This window comes from Phoca vitulina, unplaced genomic scaffold (genome assembly GCF_004348235.1).
Source record: "Phoca vitulina isolate PV1807 unplaced genomic scaffold, GSC_HSeal_1.0 scaffold19, whole genome shotgun sequence".
Classification (NCBI taxonomy): Eukaryota; Metazoa; Chordata; class Mammalia; order Carnivora; family Phocidae; genus Phoca; species Phoca vitulina.
The window spans coordinates 33,995,483-34,012,468 of record NW_022589722.1 but is presented as its reverse complement, the minus strand read 5'-3'; the positions used below and the strand labels follow the sequence as shown (position 1 = coordinate 34,012,468).

The following is a 16,986-nucleotide window of genomic DNA, read 5'->3' as shown; positions in this document are numbered from 1 at the left end:
ACGTAGAAACTTCCCTGCAGGCACGTCCTGACGCCCACTGGGTGCAAGTGTGTCTCCCTGTGGCAGCGGCCCGTCGTGGGTTTGCAGGGAGCGTGGAGGGCATTTGGGGCTCCCGCGGGCGGGGCCGATGCCAGTGAGGTGGTCTCGGGGGCAGCGTGGTAGATGACTGACGAAGCGTCCTTTGACTCCAGTGGACAGGTTGCTGAACCCGGCCAACAGGGCCCACATGGTCCTGGAGGAGCAGCTGCGAGAGCTGCTGGACAAGCTGGACCTCACGTGCGCCATGAAGTCCAGCGGGTCTCGGAGCAAGCGGGCCAAGCTCCTGAGAAAGGAGATCGCTGTCCTTCGAAACAAACTGAGCCAGCAGCACAGCCCGCCCCCGCCCGCGGAATCAGGTACTGGAAGCTTTGAAGAGGAAGGTGCTCAGCTGGGGCAGGAGACGGGGGAGGAAGGTAAGCATGTGCTGAGCGTCGGTCCTCACTGACCCTCCGGAGCCCTCGCCGGGCTTTGGTTTCCTGTCACAGTGGGGTGCCATCCCTGCTGCATCGCGGCACTTACCACAGTCACAAAGCTGTAGACACAGAATAAGGCTTTATTTCTCAAGCTGTTCTTGAAACGCTATTTAAAAAGCGTGGTTTAGGCCTCGTTCACCATCCAGTAGACGTGACTTACGGGACAAAAGGGATGGTCTTTGCTGGTCACATCAGCTCTCGAAAGGGCTGGGATGCCCCTGTCAGGTGAATGCTCCTCTCTGATGTCTGAAGGGTGGCAGGTGATGCACAGCTGTCACCAGGGAGCAGGGATCTGATCTGGAGCTGCCTCCTGGGCATCCCGACACATCACATGCACAGCGGCGAGAGCTGGTGACCTTTCCTGGGGCACGTGTCTGGGAGAGGAGCTGGGCATCGAGCATGTTTCTGTGCATAGGAAGTCAATGAGGAGAGGAAACCCACCCGCCCCGAGGGAACCCCAGGGAAGCCCAGTGCTGACGGAAACTGCCGGTGGCCGCGGGTGGCGGGCCTTGTGCTCGGGACACGGACTGTCGGGGCGCGGGGGGGGCCGCTGTAGCCCAGTTGTTGGAGCCCAGAGAACCTGGTAGAAGATGCTCTCTTAGTTTTGGTAGAGAGTCCACACATTTTAGTTTCACGGAAGAGAACGCTGGCAGTCTGCCTCGTAGTCTGCGTTTTTTCTTGGCACGTCCACATTAGAACAGCAAGAGCAGTAACCTCGTCGTGGGCGTCCGTATCAGCGCGGCAGCCCCGCTGTGTTCCCCGTGTGGGTGCTGGGCGGTGCAGCCGGTCCAGTCCTCCCGTGTCACTGCTCCTGTGGTTCCTGCTGCTGGAGACAAGAGCTGCAGCCCTCGAGCCTTTCTTTCTTCTGGGAAGTGACCTCTTGTGCATACAACTCAGAATTGTTTATGCAGCTTTCCCTCGTTCAGTTCACAGTGTCTCTGACTAGGCTTCCCTAGTGTGAGATGCAGACTCTAGAACAACCTTCCTTTTGGGTGGTAGGAAGAGAGAGAGGCTTCAGTGGGAAAGGAAGGACAGTTCTGGTGGTTTCTTTTCTTTTTTTTTTTTCTGAGTGAGGGAGGGAGAGAATCTCAAGCAGGCTCCATGCCCAACACAGAGCCCGACATGGGGCTCGATTTCACGACCCTGAGGTCATGACCCGAGCCAAAATCAGGAGTTGGACGCTCAACTGACTGAGCCACCCAGGCGCCCCTGGACAGTTCTGCTCTGAAGAGCACCTGCTCCTCCAGGCTTTGGTGCTGGCTGCCCCCCGTTTGCACCCTCATGGTCCTTGGGGTCCAGGGTGGCCCCAGCTGTTAGGCCTGGAGTGGGAGGCACACCTTTGTCCGGTCCAGTCCCCTCCCGCCGCCTGAGCGGTCACTCTGGCTGAGCTGATCTTTTTCTCTTTGTGGGAAACCACTCTTCGTATGTTATTTGCTCCGAAAAGAGGGAGTTTGGGGAAAGCTTGTGAACCATTCGTTCACCGTCATCGATGGGGGCTGGGCCGGGGGCGCTTGCTGGACGCAGTGTCCTCCCCAGTCATCCCAGCCATCTTGCAGCTTGGGTTCCCCGCCAGGCGGACACCCCCCACTCCAGCCCACATTTGCTGTTCTGAGGTGCTGGGGTCATTTGGAAGGAAGACAGCAGGGAGATCTGACAAAAGATGGACTGGAATCCACATGGAGAGGGCCTTTCACTGGCGGCTGGTGGAAGCGGTGCAGGGGAGAAGGCAGCCTTCGGGGAGGCCCTGAGGCAGCAGCGGGACCTCCAGGTGGGGGGTGGGGTGTCATCTCGTGAAGGTTGGCGAAGACAGCCAGGAGCTAGCGTAGAAAGGGGAGCTCGTGATCCTTCTTGCGGGACGAGGGCCAAGAATCTTCTGATGAAAGCTGAGGACGCCTGAGCGCTGTGTGATCCTTACCGCTCAGCTCGCTGTCTCTTTTGTAACCGAACAGGGGTTACATTTGGGTCGGGCCCGCCGAGGCGCCTCCTCTGGAGGGAGACCCCGGGGTGTTGCTCTGACGGTGGCCCTTCCTTGCACCCCCGTGGTTGGGGCCAGTGCTCCTGCCTTTGCTCTGTGTGCCATGCTCCGCTGGTTCTCCGGGCTGACGTGCGGGCTGGGTGGCCCAGTCACGGCTGCACGTGCCTGGTGTGTCCGTCCCTGTCTGCTGGCGCGCTCAGGGAGCTTAGTCTCTGCTGCTACTCAGAGTTTGGTCCCAGGTGACTGATTGGGGGCAGTCATGAAGACAGGTGGCTTTGGGAGAACGGCGAGCCGTGGGCCGGCGGGGCGCAGAGTGCCGTCACCGAGTCGCTGGCCAGGCCTTTCCCGTCCAGTCACTGGGGTTTAGGTCGCGCTTGGAGCTCTGTTCTCATGTTTCAGGACCATGCCTTTGTCTTTCCCTCAGGGCCCCCCCCCCCTCCCCCGGCCCCCCCCCCCCGCCCCCCCCCCCCCAGGCCCCCCCAGGCCCCCTCAGGCTACCTCACGCCCTACGCCAGGCTTCCTCAGGCCGCTCCCTCAGGTCCCCTCAGGCTCCCTCAGGGCACTACCTCACACCCCACCCCAGGCTCCCTCAGGCTGTTCCCTCAGGCCCCCTCCACCCAGGCCCCTTCAGGCCCTCCTGACCCAGGGTCCCTCACGCCCCCCCCAGGCCCCCCCAGGCCCCCTCAGGCCCCCTCAGGCCCCCGCGGCCCCCTCAGGCCTGCTGTAGTCCGGTGCAGCCGAGAGCTGTGGTTTGGCTGGTCCCGTTGGAGCGGGAGAGGACCTGTCATGTTTCTTGCTTCCAGGAGGAGCCTAGTGCGCAGTGCGCGTAGGTGTTTTCTCCTTCGAGGACTGTGAGGAGGAAGCTGAGGCGGGGGTGGTGGAGCAGTCGGTCACGGCAGGCCGCTGCCTCATGCTGAGCCTGCCCAGGTGCTCTGTGGCTTTGCTGCGGACGCATTCGGTGTAGTTGGCGAGTGGCTGGTGTGCAGACGGAACTTCCAGAGGAGCTGGTTTCAGATCCTTTATGGGGAACCGTGTCGCTCTCGTGAGGGAGTGGGGTTTTGGACTTTGATGTCATAGAGCATTTCTCACGTGCGCTTAGATGACAGGATTCTTAGCAGCCAGTGACCTCTCACAAGAACGTTCACGTTTGCGTAGTAACTTCTAGTGTGGTCTCCGCTCAGGGTCCTGACCGGGCACGTCTGCCCTGAAGGGCCGGGCCGCAGGGGGCTGCCGGCTGACGGCCCCAGTGGCGCAGCCATGGGGTTCACCAGGCACAGGCGCTCTTTTCTCTCTCTCTTTTTTTTTTTTTTTGAAGATTTTATTTATTTGACAGAGAGAGACACAGCGAGAGAGGGAACACAAGCAGGGGGAGTGGGAGAGGGAGAAGCAGGCTTCCCGCTGAGCAGGGAGCCCGATGTGGGGCTCGATCCCAGGACCCTGGGATCATGACCTGAACTGAAGGCAGACGCTTAATGACTGAGCCACCCAGGCGCCCGCTCTTTTCTCTTCTCATGGGTGAGGAGAGCGAGGCCCAGGGCTCCAGCAGCCCCCGTGGTGTGGCAGCTGGTGGTGGCCGTGGTTTGCACCCGGTCACCTGAGTAGCCCGCATCCTCCCGCCCCTTCATGCCTCAGAAATGCTTGCGGTGAGCTGCCCAGGCCGACCGCAGAGTGGGGACGCTGGACAGGCAGAGCGGTGGTGGCTGTGCCATAGGCCACCTGTGGGTAGGAGGAGGGGTTGGGGAGGCCCCTCTGATGACGTCTTCACCTTTGTGGCTGGCGAGGGATGTGAGGGCAGGAGAAAGCGCTCTGTGGGCTGAGCGTGAAAGGTAGGAGAAGGCGGGCGTGGACCTTGGTGGTCCAGGGCCTTGTGTACCTGGCCAGGGATGTGGGCGCCTTGGCAGCCGGCTGCCCAGACAGGGATGGGCGGGCTTGGGGGCTGAGCCAGGACAGGAGTGTGAGGTGGGAGCGTGGACGGGGCCTGTGAGGAGGGGGCTCGGGAGAGCCTTGGAGGGGGTGGCTCCCTCGGGCTCCCGCGGCCGCTGCCTGCTGTTGCTGAGGCCCCCCTGGCTAAGAGGGAGGCGGACTGCTGGCTGTGGCCGCGGCCCCATGCTGGCCGCAGGGATTGCGGAGCCCGGCGTGGGGGCCCGAGGGGGAGGCCAGAGGCGAGGGCAAGAGGCAGGGGGCGAACTGAGGCCCGTGCTCGGGGAAGGGGCAGCGGTGGTTCCTCACACGCGGGCCGCGGGTGCGAGTGCCTGCCCGGCCTCGGGGTTCTTGGAAGAGCTTCCCAGCGGCAGCATCTGTCATGCTCCCCAGTTCTCGTGTGCTCAGTCTCCCTGGTGGTTGGTGAAGGTTATTTTCCTAAACCCGTTAGGGACTTGCAGGGACGGGCAGGAAGAACTCTGCCCCGTGTCAGTCAGTGTGGTTCGTGGTCCGGTGTTCCCGCGTCACGGATGCTGGACGGCCCACTGAGGCAGTGGTGCAGCCGTGCGGGGGGCGTGGGCACGGGAGGACTCGGGTCCCGTCTGCCGCAGACTCTCACGCGGCCTTCTGCTGAGGAGCCTCCCTCGGGGTGTGGGTCCCCTGTGACGTGTTGTGTCCAGCATCGAGGGGCATGGCCAAGCAGGGCTGTGTCTGGGACGAGCGGAGCCACCGCCGGTGCGGCGGCGTGAGCCTTGCTTGGCTCCTTCTCATGTTCCTTAGGGAGGATTCTCAGGACATTTGCTCTGAGATGTAAGTGGGACCCAGGAGCTGTGCAGCTGTCCGGTTTCAAAACGACCGGATTTAAAATACTATCTTCTTAGGTATTTTTACGCAGTTTTGGGGCAGTTTGCAGATTTAATAAAATAAGAACTGTACTTGGGATGTATATACCACTTAGGGTCATTTCAGTTGTTGTTCTTGGTTTTACATCACATGTCTTGGAGCCCAAAGCAGTGGCTTGTCCCCGAGGGCTGCACCTCGCGCGGCCAGCCCACTTGGTCCCTGGAGGACCTCCTCTCTGGGCACTGGGATAGAGCTCTGTTCCGCGGGTCTTCAGACGTCTTGTTTTTACGTTAATGGTTTTAAGAAGCCTTTTAAATGAGGCAAAGATAGTCTGCTTCCAAAGACTGTTCTTATTTTTAAAGTCAGATTCGAGAAAAAGAATCTACGTTATAACATTTCAGAGCGTGGCATAGAGGGTGGTGGAGAACCGAGTGGGAGGCTTTCCTGCTCCCGTGAGGCATTCACAGCCACCCGCCACTCATCAGATGGGCCTTACCCTCAACCTAGAACACCCTGGTCAGAAGTCAGATTACATGCTCGTGTCCTGCTTGCTGACCGTGTGGCCCAGGTCAGGACTGTGTGGGAATGCCCGGTTAGCCCCCTAGTTATGTGGAATGTTTTTCTTCCTCAAGGTAAGTGAATGGGTGATTGCAGACATTGTCATGAACTGGAATGATGGGTTAATACTGGCGAATGTGGAGGAGATCCTCGACAGTCGTTGTCGGAGAGTAACCTGGAGCCCGGGCGTCAGGCCGCCTCAGTCTTTGGTGTTAGGGAAGTGCGCACAGTGTCCCCGACGGCCCCGGGCCCGGGCTGCCGCGGCCCCTCACTGCTTGCAGACAGTATGTGTGATGCTTTGTTTCCTTAATTGAATTAGTATTTTGGTGGACTTCACATTTATAGTAAGTTTTATAATAGATTTTATAATTATCAGTTTTCAAAAATCACTTTATTTATAATTTTTTCAGGAGATAAATCTCCCCCTAAACTTGAACCATCAGATGCATTACCTCTTCCTTCAAACTCGGAGACTAATTCAGAACCACCAACCCTCAAACCAGTAGAACTCAACCCAGAGCAGAGTAAACTATTCAAAAGAGTCACATTTGATAATGAATCACATAGCACTTGCACTCAGAGCGCACTGGTAATCGGACACCCTCCAGAGCCCACCCTCGCCAGTACTGGCGATGCGCCGGCGGCGGCGGCCTCCGCGGTGGCGGAGCCAGCAAGCGATGTAAACAGACGCACCTCTGTTCTCTTCTGCAAATCGAAAAGTGTAAGCCCCCCAAAGTCTGCCAAGAACACTGAAACCCAGCCAACTTCTCCTCAGCTAGGGACCAAAACCTTTTTGTCTGTAGTCCTTCCGAGGTTGGAGACTCTTCTGCAGCCAAGAAAAAGGTCGCGGAGCACCTGCGGCGACTCTGAGGTGGAGGAGGGGTCCCCGGGAAAGCGCCTGGACACAGGTAAATGCCACGCAGCGCCGCGTTCTCTCTCCTCCAGGGCTGTCGGCTGCCGGGCGCTGGCCCAGCTGCGGTGGGCAGTGGACGGTCCAGGGGCCGCTGCGGCGTTCCTTTGGAGGTGGCGCCATTGCGGGGGGCCGGGGGCCGGGGCGGCCTGGCGGGCTCATGTCACGCACGCGCTGCGTCCCGCTCCACGGGTGGTGTGTGAGCGGCCGCGTCCGGCTCTGGGAGCCTGCCCGGTGGCGCGGACCAGGGGCCCGGAGGGGGTCTGCCCTGGGGCTGCGGCGCCATGTGGCGCCGTTGACCGAGAGCGTTGTGACGGTCCCTCGCTGTCCTGTGTGGCCCTGGCTGCGGGGCTGAGGTGACATCCTGTCCGGGAGCCGCTGAAGTAATACTGTCCTCGAGGCTCCCGAACGCGCGCGGGGGCAGCAGCAGCAGCGTGGTGGCGGCGTGCGCGCCGAGCGGGGCTCGCGGGAGGCCGCCTGTTCCTCAGCTCCCGGCGACAGCCGCCAGGCAGCGCGAGTGCTCCTCGTTCCCGATTGCGGCCGAACGTGTGCGTCGTCTGGGTTCTCGCCGCGGGTCCACCTGTCACGGCGACACACGGGAGCGCGTTTCGTCGGGGCGGCCTTCTCGCGGGGGCGCTCCCTGCACCGCAGCTAACGCGCGATTCCTGTTGTTGCCCGGATAATTTCTTCTGGATTTTATTTTAATGTGTGGAGAACTTTTTTGTACGTTCACTTAGTTTTATAGAAATTCTCTGTTCTCGTGCTTCTGTTTTGATGGGTTAAAGCCCTTTTCTTGTTTCCGAGTAACGTGAAGCTGCGCGGGGGGTTCATAGGCTGCAGACGGAGCTCGTTCCAGCGCGCTGCGGTCCGTCTCAGCCAGGCTGGGGGAAGGACTGTGCGTGCGCCGGGGTCCGGTCAGCGCGCGAGGAGTGAGCAGAGCGTGTCGTGCCGTGGGCGTAGCTGCGTGGACGTGGTTCAGGGCTCCAGGCCCCGGGCCAGGGCCTCTGACCGAGGTGCGGGTGCACCGCAGAGCTGGTGTCGGAGGAGGGGTCCCTGGGGTGGCCCTCACCCGGCCGGGTGGGTCCTGCCGTAGCCGATGCCGCCCCTGGGCCTCCCACCGTCGGGGAGGCTCCACCAGCAGCCTGGTGGCCACGCTTTTAGGGGCCTCGGGCACCCTTGCCCTTGCAGGAAGCGACGTCCCCCTCCTCCCACTTGTGTGCAGCCGAGTGGAGGGTCTTGCAGGTTTCTGGTGCTGACGGAGTCCTGCCGGAGCTTCCGTGAGCGGGCCGCGGTGTGCGTGTGGAGGAGCCTGACTGACATGGGGGTGTTTGCTTTCTTGTTCCAGAGTGGCAGTAGATTCAGTGGATGCATGATGAGTCCTAACGCTGTCCTGAGCGGCCCGGGAGTCTGAGTAGCACTAGGATCTGCTCCGCACTCAGGCGGAGGGCCGCGCCGCCTCCTGCTGCCCGTCCCGGCTCCCATTTCTGGCTCCACCTCACCTCAGCCTCCTGGTGCTCTCTGCACGCCCTGGATCGCTCCGAGGGGCGGTCTTCGCCATCTGACGACTTGAACTATTCTGAGCCTTCCACTTTTTCCAAAGATCCATCCATGTGCTCTGCCTTGTAGGGGGTTTCCTGGTGTCCCACTGCACGCTGCAAGATTTCCAAGTTAGGGTGAAAACAGATCGTTCATTTGGAGACGCTCGGCCCCTGGGGGCCCTCCCTGCTCGCGAGCTGTGGGAAGCGCCAGTGGGCCAGGGTTAGAGCCCCTGACCCTGCTCTTCCCGGTGCCACGCCACCTGGAGCCCGCGCTCTGTCTCGCTTCCTCCTTCCGCGACGCTCGTCTGTTTCTCATAACGAACAGCTGGGCCGGAACCTCTGTGCTCCTGGTCTCTGCTCTTGAGACTCCTGCTGCGTGTGCATCGCGTGCACGCGCGTGTGTGTGAGAGACAGAGACAGACGCGCAGAAACAGAGAGACGGACACAGAGACAGACACAGAGACACAGAGACAGACACAGAGACAGAGACACAGAGAGGGAGTCGTGTTCGTCCCCAGGCTGCTCAGGGCGGAGGCTGGTCTGGCGGCGCCCCTAGTCAGACTAAACGGCTTTTTCGCTGTTTTCCGGGTTCTCAGTTTAACTACTAACATGCTGGGTAGCTCACTCTTTGGATCCTAATTGTTTTCTCTTACTCAACTTGGACGGGAGCTCTGCTGAGCGGTGGTTCTGGAGCGCAGAAAGATCACAACAGCCTTGTGTTTCACGTAATTGTTGAGGAGGACGCTGGGAGCATCCGTTCAGCCATCTTCCAAACAAAAACACAAACGGCACGTGGAGGACACGGGCCCCACCCCGCCCACCCCCTTCTGTAAGTCCGAGCCAGATGCCCACGGGAGGAACGGCGCAGGTGCTGGAGTGCCGCCCGGTGCCCCTCCACTGGCAGGACGCCTGCTCAGCCCGTCCCGACCCCGTGGGTAGGTGTGGACGATGCCGAGGGCAGCTTTAGAGCCAGGTGGCGCAGAGAGCCTGCGGCCCCCACAGATGACTTACGTGGACTGCTTTCAGCAGGCGCAGAACTGTTCCGGGTCGGGCGCGGGGTGCGGCACAGCCGGAAGACGCGTGAACACTGATGCGTCCCCTCGCTTGTCAGCATCTTTCTGTCCTGGGTTTCTACCTGGTCTCCCTTCTCCCCTTGTGTGTCCCTTCCTGCCGGCCGGCCCCGGGGAGTCCTGAGCGAGCTGGGCGGCTCTGTCTCTGCGCACCGTGCCGAATGCCTGCTGCATGCGCGGGGTCCTGCCGGTGGGGCCTGGACGCACCCCGTGAGGGCCTTCCCTGCCCGCCGCCACTGCTTTGAGGAGCCGGTCTAGGCAAAAGCAGGGTGGTTGGGATTTTACTTGCTGTGTTTTTATGAAAAGGTTGAAAAACGCACACAAAAAATGCAATTCTATCGCCTAGTACAAATAAAAACGTATAAACGAAGGAATGGGTGGCCCCAGCGCTTCAAGAGGCTGAGTGCAGTTGCTGTGCCCACTGGCCTCTGAGGCTAGCCCCGCGTCACACCCTGGATCGTCATGTTTGGGGAGCCGGGCAGCAGCCTGGGTGGTGGCAGGCCGAGCACTGGTGTCCACCCCACGTGGCCCATGGTGGACGGCGGTGAGCGCGGCCCACCCTGCTTCTCTGCCTCTTGCCGGGCACCAGTCAGGAGGTTCCATAAGGAGCAGCGAGGGTGTGGCAGGTGTGGGCCTTGCCCCCCGGGGGTGGGGGGGGATCAGGGTCTTCTCGCCGCCTGGCAGGTGTGAGCTCTTCCCCGTGGAGCTCGCAGCTTCAGGAAGCTTTCTCGAGGGCTTTGCTCTGACACTGTTGACCGGCCGTCTCAGGAGGCCCCTTGGGACACCCCTCCCCACGTGGCCCAGGTGTGCCCCAGGAAGGCCTCGATGGGGTGGGGAGTGGCTGGGCCAGGCGCCTCTTGGCTCGAGGTGTCGTGCCTGTGGGGGCAGAGAGGGAGGTCCTCGTGAGGTGGGACGGGGCCTCGGCACAGAGTCCCGCGTGCTCTGGGGGAAAGCGCGGCTCTCGTGCTGGAGGGCACCGGCCTTTTCCATGTGGCCACTGTGTCTTTCGTGTCTTGTAGTTCACTGACTTGATGTTTAGCGTTGAAAAAATTATTTTTTTCTGAAGTAGTTTGGTAAAAGTTGGTGTGTGGACATGGTTTTGGCTAGGGGCTCAGGTGCCGTATGGATATCCTGTGCGAGTGGCTCGCGGGCCCATCTCTGCACAGACCCCCAGAACCTGGGTTTCCTTGAGGGCTGTCCGGGGCGGGGCCGTGGGCTCCCCGAGCTGCAGCTGGCTGGCAGGAAGCGTCTGTCCGCACAGGGAGCCTGTGGGCCGGGGAGGGGGCAGAGAGGCGGTGAGCGCGCGCAGGCTGGTGCCCTGGCCACCGGCCACCTCGAGGACTTTGGGGAGGGCTGGGCGGCCTGGGGGGCCCTGCTCTGGCCCCAGCAGCCTCCTCTTGCTGGGCTCATCTGGGGTGCCTGCTGGGTAACAGATGAACGGTGTGCATAACCCGTCATTGTGGACACGCATGTCCTCTCAGTTCTCCGGGAGATGGAGGAAGCCGTGCTCGCGCTCTTTCTCAGAGCCTCACCTCTCCCCCCAGCGTCTCCTGGGGGAGCACGTCTTCGGGTGGTTCTTGCCGAGCACCAGGTGCAGATGGCCTTGGTGCCGCCTTCCTGGTCGCAAGTGAAGCCTTGTGCCATGTTTTGGGAACATGGGTGCCAGGTCTCCTTCCTCCCCGGATGCCTCTGCACAGGCGCCGGGCCCCAGTCTGACCTTGGCTGGGGCGCTTGAAACGGGCACCTTCTCTTGCTTCTCGGAGCGATCCCAGCCTGTGGCGGACGGGGGGGGCCCTGGCCGAGCTCTTCCCAGGAGCCTCGCGCGCCTGCCCGGGTCGGCCCGCTCCAGCTCTGCAGGGAAGAGCACAGGCAGAAGTGATGACAGCGCCTGGAGGTCAGGTGGTCAGGTGCCCAGTGAGGCCATCCGGGGTCAGCAGGCCCCAGCTCCAAGCTGACCCCGTGCACAGCGGCGTTGTGGCTGCACGTCCTTGTTGCTTGGGCTGTTGCCGCAGGCCAGTCGGTGATGTGCTGGGGCTTCTTCGAGGGTGCCGCAGTGGCTCCGTGGCTCGCTGCTGTCGGGTGCTGGACGTGCGCCTGTGGGACTGTGGCCCCGTCCTCTGTCCATGTGCCTGGGTGGGGCGGGCTGTCTCTGAGTTGGGGTCTCTCTGTTGCCTTCTGCAGCTCCTGGGGGGACCCTGGGCGTCGCTTTACTCTTCCCGGTTCCCCTGACCCGCTGGTGAGCGTGGCTGGAGCTGGCTCCCGGCCCCGTGGCCTCTGCTCGGCTGCTGTACTTCATGGGCCACAAATGCCCAAATGCCGTCAACGAGTGTAGCGTCCCCAGCCAGCTGCGGTCACTGCCGGTGCACGTGGGTTAGATCCACAGTGAAAAATACTGCGTTTCTCTTGAGAGCCCGTGGTGCGGAGTCCCACAGAAACGGAGCAGGATGTCTAATGAATTTACTTCAGGAAAACGAGTTGCTGCGGTCCGTTCCTGAAGCAGCAAAGCTCGCCCGCTGCATGTGCGTTTATTTCGTAGCCCCCAGCACGGTCAATTCACTGCGCTCACTTAACGCGTGTCTTTGCCGCTGAGAACGTACAAAGTGTGTAAAGCAGATGAGAAAACCCTGTAATCTGGCCGTCTCCAAAAAACTTTTAAAGAACTGGGTTTAACATTTTTTTAAGCGTGGGAATGTGATTCTTTTTGGGGAAAAAAGTGCACGACCCTCCAGCCGTTGCACCCCTGGTCACCCTCCCCTGCCCCCCATCCTGTTCTGGTGTCGGGCTCTTCGGGGTGGGGTGGGGGGGCAGTGGTTTGGCTTTTTAGAGTTGCCATGATTCTGGATGAGTTGTGTTCTGTTCAGTTACATAGACTGAGAACCAGGGAGGGGTGGTGTCCCCGGTGGGTCTGGTGCTGCGGGGCGCGGGGTGGTCGGGGTTCAAGAGAGCGCATTTTCTGCTTTCACGTCTCGAGTGTTTTTGAGGTGCGTGTGTTTCCTTCGACTTGCCGTTCCCATCGAGGCTCCTGTGCGTGAACCTGTTCGTGGTGGTGGCGAGGGGCCTCCTCCGGACACGGTTCGTCCCCCATGGCGGGGGCTCGTCCCGTGTGCAGAGTCCTTCGATCTGGGAGGAGGAACTGGATGCTCTGGCTTTGCCTTCGTGGAGCCCACGCAGACATTATTGCTTTTCCGAGAAGAGCGCCTTGTTCCGTCCGACCAGTGCGCTCTGGCCTCGGAAGGTGCCCCGTCTGTCCTGCGTTGTCTGCGCTGCGGAGGCGGGGGGCATGGGGCGGACCCGACGCCGTGCGGCCTCGGGCGGGGAGCGCTCTTGTGCAGCGTGGCCCCCGGCACGTGGGCCTGAGGCACCTGTGTGCCTGTGTTCTAGGTCTCACCAATGGCTTTGGGGGCGCACGGAGCGAGCAGGAGCTGGGTGGCGCCCCGGGGAGGAGAGCCGCACCCCGACGACGCTGCGCCTCGGAGTCCAGCATCTCTTCCAGCAGCAGCCCGCTCTGCGACTCGAGGTGGGCACAGCCCTGCTTGCTTGCCGACCCGCGCCCACCTGCCCTGTCCCCGCCGCCCTGCCCACTGGGGGTACGTGTGTCCTGCTCTTCAGGGGCCCTTTCCTGGGTTCTCTTTATCTGCCTCGTAGAGCTTAACCAGAAATGGGAAACGTAACTGTTTATCTTTTCCCCCCAAAGTCATGCCCTGATTGGAAGGGTGGCAAGTGCAGGCCTCCTGCCCATCTGCCCTACGGAGACCCCTTTATAACTGAGGCCCTGCATGCCCTGGCTTGTCGGGTGCGGTCTGCCCCGTGTGGCTTCTGCGGGGCCCGGCTCCGGCTGCAGACGGAGCGGAGGGGAAGGAGTGCTTTCTGACACAGCTTTGCTTTTCCTCCTGAAGTTTTAGCGCGCCCAAGTGTGGCCGGGGCAAGCCCGCCCTGGTGCGCAGGCACACGCTGGAGGACCGCAGCGAGCTGATCTCCTGCATCGAGAACGGGAACTATGCCAAGGCGGCCAGGATCGCTGCAGGTGAGTCCAGCCCCGTCCTCCGCGGGCCGTGATGTGGCTGCCCGCTCTGCTGGGCGGGGCCGAGCTGGCCTCCATCCCAGGGTGTCTGTGGGAGCTCCCCGCAGACCGGACGGCTGCCACTCGACGGGAAGGGGGGCTATGGGGACAACAGGGCTGGCTTTGTCCTGCGCTTTATCATTTTTGTGTGGAATACTCAGTTCCAAATGTTTGCTGTTCATGAGACTCTGGAGGCTGCCCGCTCGTCTGTCATTTGCAGCCAAATGTGGGACTGCAGGCCTGCCAGTTCCCCACATTTCAGCATCTAGCGGAGCGTGAGGAACCCGCTGGGCCGGTGCTGGCCAGGCCGGGCTTGGGGTCAGGTGGGAGTAGCTCTCGCTGGGACTCCTGCAGGGGTCTCCTCAGACGTGCTCGGCACCCTGCCCTCCTGATGACTCACTGCGTCCTTCCTTTCTCTGCCCAGAGGTCGGTCAGAACAGCATGTGGATTTCAACGGATGCTGCGGCCTCCGTTCTCGAGCCTCTGAAAGTCGTGTGGGCCAAGTGCAGTGGCTACCCCTCCTATCCGGCCCTGGTGAGCTTCGGGGTAGCGGGCTGTGGGCCCTGACCCTGGTCTGTGCACTGGGGGGCCCGTGGGGCTGCCCCTTGGGGAGCCAGGGTACTGAGCAGTGTGGCCCTGTGCCCCGAGTCCGGGGGCCGTCCGCTGCCTTTGTAGGGACGGGTGTCCTGTGAGCGCCTGCCGAGGGACGTGTGTGCAGGCTGTCAGGGTGTTGGGAGAGTTCCTTCAAAAGCCACCTCACGTCGGAGCCCGAGGAGAGTGTCCGGGGGCGTGGCGGACGGGCCCTCAGACGTGGCCTGCACGTGTCCTCCCTTGACAGATCATCGACCCCAAGATGCCACGTGTGCCTGGCCACCACAACGGGGTCACCATCCCGGCCCCGCCGCTGGACGTGCTGAAGATAGGTGAGCACATGCAGACCAAGGCTGACGAGAAGCTGTTCCTCGTTCTCTTCTTTGACAACAAGAGAAGCTGGTGAGTGCAGGTGCCCGGGCTGCACGGGGACTGGCCTCGGGCTTGCTGTCGGGCTGGCGCTGTGCTCCTGGGTCCTGCTGGGGGTTGCGTGGCCAGCCGACCAGGCCCTGTGGGTCCACGTGGTGCTCTGGGGCCTGGGCTCCCAGACCCCCCTGACGTTGCTCGGTTCCCGTCTCTCCCCCTGAGCGCTCATGAGGTGCACGTTGGCGGTGTCCGTACCGCAAGCCCCTGTGCCGGTGAGGTGCTCCTTGGCACAGAGCGGCTCTGCGGGCCCGGCCGCGGGGATGCAGCTTGGCCTGGGTTCGTGTGCCATGCTGTGTGGCGGCCATGACCACTCCTCATCCTCTCTCCTTGCCGTGACCTGGTCCTGGGCGGACCTGGTGGAGGCTCGTGCCCGCCTTGTCCAGTCCGAGAGCTGGTCGGCCGCCCCACAGCTGGGCCCGCCTGCCCTCCCCTCCTGGCATGGCCCTGTCCTCCCCCGCTGGCTGTGCGAGGCTGTATGCCCGGGAATGTGCGTGTGTGCCCCTGGCCACTCAGGAAAGGTGTGGAAGGCTGGTGGGTTGTGCCTGTCTCCCGCCAGCCTCCCGGATGCGGTGGCCCCTTGGGAAGTGTTGTGGAGGAGACGTGGTGACGACTTGATTTTCACACCTTCCCTGAGCCCCCAGGGCCCTCCCAGGGTCGGCGGGAGGGTCGGGCCGTGCCCCCGGTCCTTAGCCCCGAGGCTGGTCAGGGCTGGCTGATGGGGCCGGCCCTGGAGCTGAGCGCTGGTGGCTGCTGCGTGGCCCTGCCGGCCGGGGGTCTTGGAGCCGCTAGGTGGTCGTGCGGCCAGTTCTTACTGTTCCCCTCTTTTCTCTCTTAAAAAGGCAATGGCTCCCCAAGTCCAAAATGGTCCCGCTGGGCATGGACGAGACCATAGACAAGCTGAAGATGATGGAGGGGCGGAACTCCAGCATCAGGAAGGCCGTGAGGGTCGCCTTCGACCGTGCCATGAGCCACCTGAGCCGCGTGCACGGGGAGCCCACCAGCGACCTCAGTGACATCGACTGACCTGCCCGCCTTCCCGTGGCCTTGTCCATAGTGTGGATGAGCTGTACATGCGTGTATATTGTTCCAGACTTAACTTATTCTGATTTCTAGGCCTGGTTCTTTCGTTCTTCCTCCCCTGGGGAGGGCAGGTTTTATTTCCAAGTTCTCTGTGAAACCATCCCCGTCTGGGCGCTCTGTGAACGGCGTGGGTGCTCTTCCGAACTCGTCTGTGCCCGCCGCAGATCAGGCCGGAGGGTGCTGCTCGCGTCGCTTTCATTGATCTGTAGCTTTTTTTTAAAGACTTTTGAATGTTTAATAATTTTGTAAATCATACTCTTTACACGGAGTACCACTATTTAATAAGACGGGATGTAAATTTACGATGACAAATGTGTATTTTAAGAAAGAAAATGACATTATTTTGATGGTACTTTGTGGAAAGAGGTGGAGAATAAATTTATGCTGTGTACATCACTTGCAAATCACCAAAAACACTCCGCCGCCCCCCGTGAGGGCCGGGGCAGGCGCTTCCTCTGGGTGTCGCTGTCCTCACCGTCCTCGTCCGCCTCCAGCCTCCGCCCGCCTGCCCTAGCCTTCCACGGGTGTGCCTCCCAGCGGATTATTTATTGTAGAAAGTGTATTCATTTGCTTTATAATGAAAAATAAATTTGCAGAAGTATATTGATATGCATTTTTATACAGGCACATAAACATTCAACTTGCTTTGGGAGCCGGATGTGCTGGTTTTGTGTAAATGACTCTGCTGTGTGTTCTTTGATTTTGTAACTTGTAATCTTTTGTTTACAATGAGGGGCTTTCTGTAACTTGTTTTAATTTAGAACACTTTGGTAGCAATAGAAACTTTGGATACATTTTTGTATGGTACATGTGATGTATATAGAATTAGTACTTTATTTTTATTTTTAAGAGGTAAAGCATTATGTTAGGGGAAAAGGTAGGGTGGGTTTCCAAAAATGCGGTTTTTATATTAAAAAATAAAGTCAAGATTTGGACGGTGTGGCCACTTCATTCCTCCCTCACTGGGGCGCTGGGCGGGCTCGCGGCAGCCTGTCCCCGCCAGCTCATCGAGGCACTCGACATGCCTTCATCTTAAAGTTGTCATGGGATGGCATTATTTATTATTTTACCTAATCATATTTTTATTTTAAACTGGTAGTTTTAAAATTTTTTAAATGTTTTTTTCCTCCCTTCAGTCTCCCATTGTTTGTAACATCTCCATAGAAACTTGAAAATAAAACGTCTTCCTTTGATAGCCTGTCCTGTGTGTGACGGACGCTTTGTACGTGCTGTGCTTCCGCCAGGAGCGCCCGCCCTCGGGGGGCCTGCTGGGGGGCTGCCGCTGTGCGCCGGGCGCAGGCTCGGTCGGCAAGGAGCTGGGTCTGCTCGCGGGCTCCGGCTGGGGCAGCGACCCGGCAGCCCCCCTCCTGGCACCGGCTGGCTGCTGGCGGCCCCTCCCACTGGTCACGGTCACACGGAAGGTTGGGAGGAGGTGCTGTGGAGGCCGAGTGAGCTTTCCGTTAGCGGCGTCCACCGGAGCGTGTGCCTCCCAGCGCATTACCG

At 60.8% G+C, this 16,986-nt stretch overlaps 1 protein-coding gene across 5 annotated transcripts in view; it reads left to right on the top strand.

Moving 5' to 3' along the window:
* BRD1 (bromodomain containing 1) overlaps positions 1 to 16,681 on the top strand; it is a 42,760-nt gene extending 26,079 nt beyond the window's left edge. The window contains exons 7-13 of one of the 5 annotated variants that reach the window (XM_032416445.1): positions 192 to 452; positions 6,612 to 6,716; positions 12,708 to 12,843; positions 13,223 to 13,350; positions 13,811 to 13,920; positions 14,225 to 14,379; positions 15,243 to 16,681. In XM_032416445.1, coding sequence (XP_032272336.1) covers positions 192 to 452; positions 6,612 to 6,716; positions 12,708 to 12,843; positions 13,223 to 13,350; positions 13,811 to 13,920; positions 14,225 to 14,379; positions 15,243 to 15,426 — 1,079 coding nt within the window. In that variant the 3' untranslated portion in view covers positions 15,427 to 16,681. Of the gene's footprint in view, positions 1 to 191; positions 453 to 6,218; positions 6,717 to 12,707; positions 12,844 to 13,222; positions 13,351 to 13,810; positions 13,921 to 14,224; positions 14,380 to 15,242 lie in introns of those variants that run through there. The other 4 variants (XM_032416444.1, XR_004300928.1, XM_032416447.1 and 1 more) reach the window with 4 other exon arrangements.
* The last annotated feature ends 305 nt before the right edge of the window (positions 16,682 to 16,986 follow it).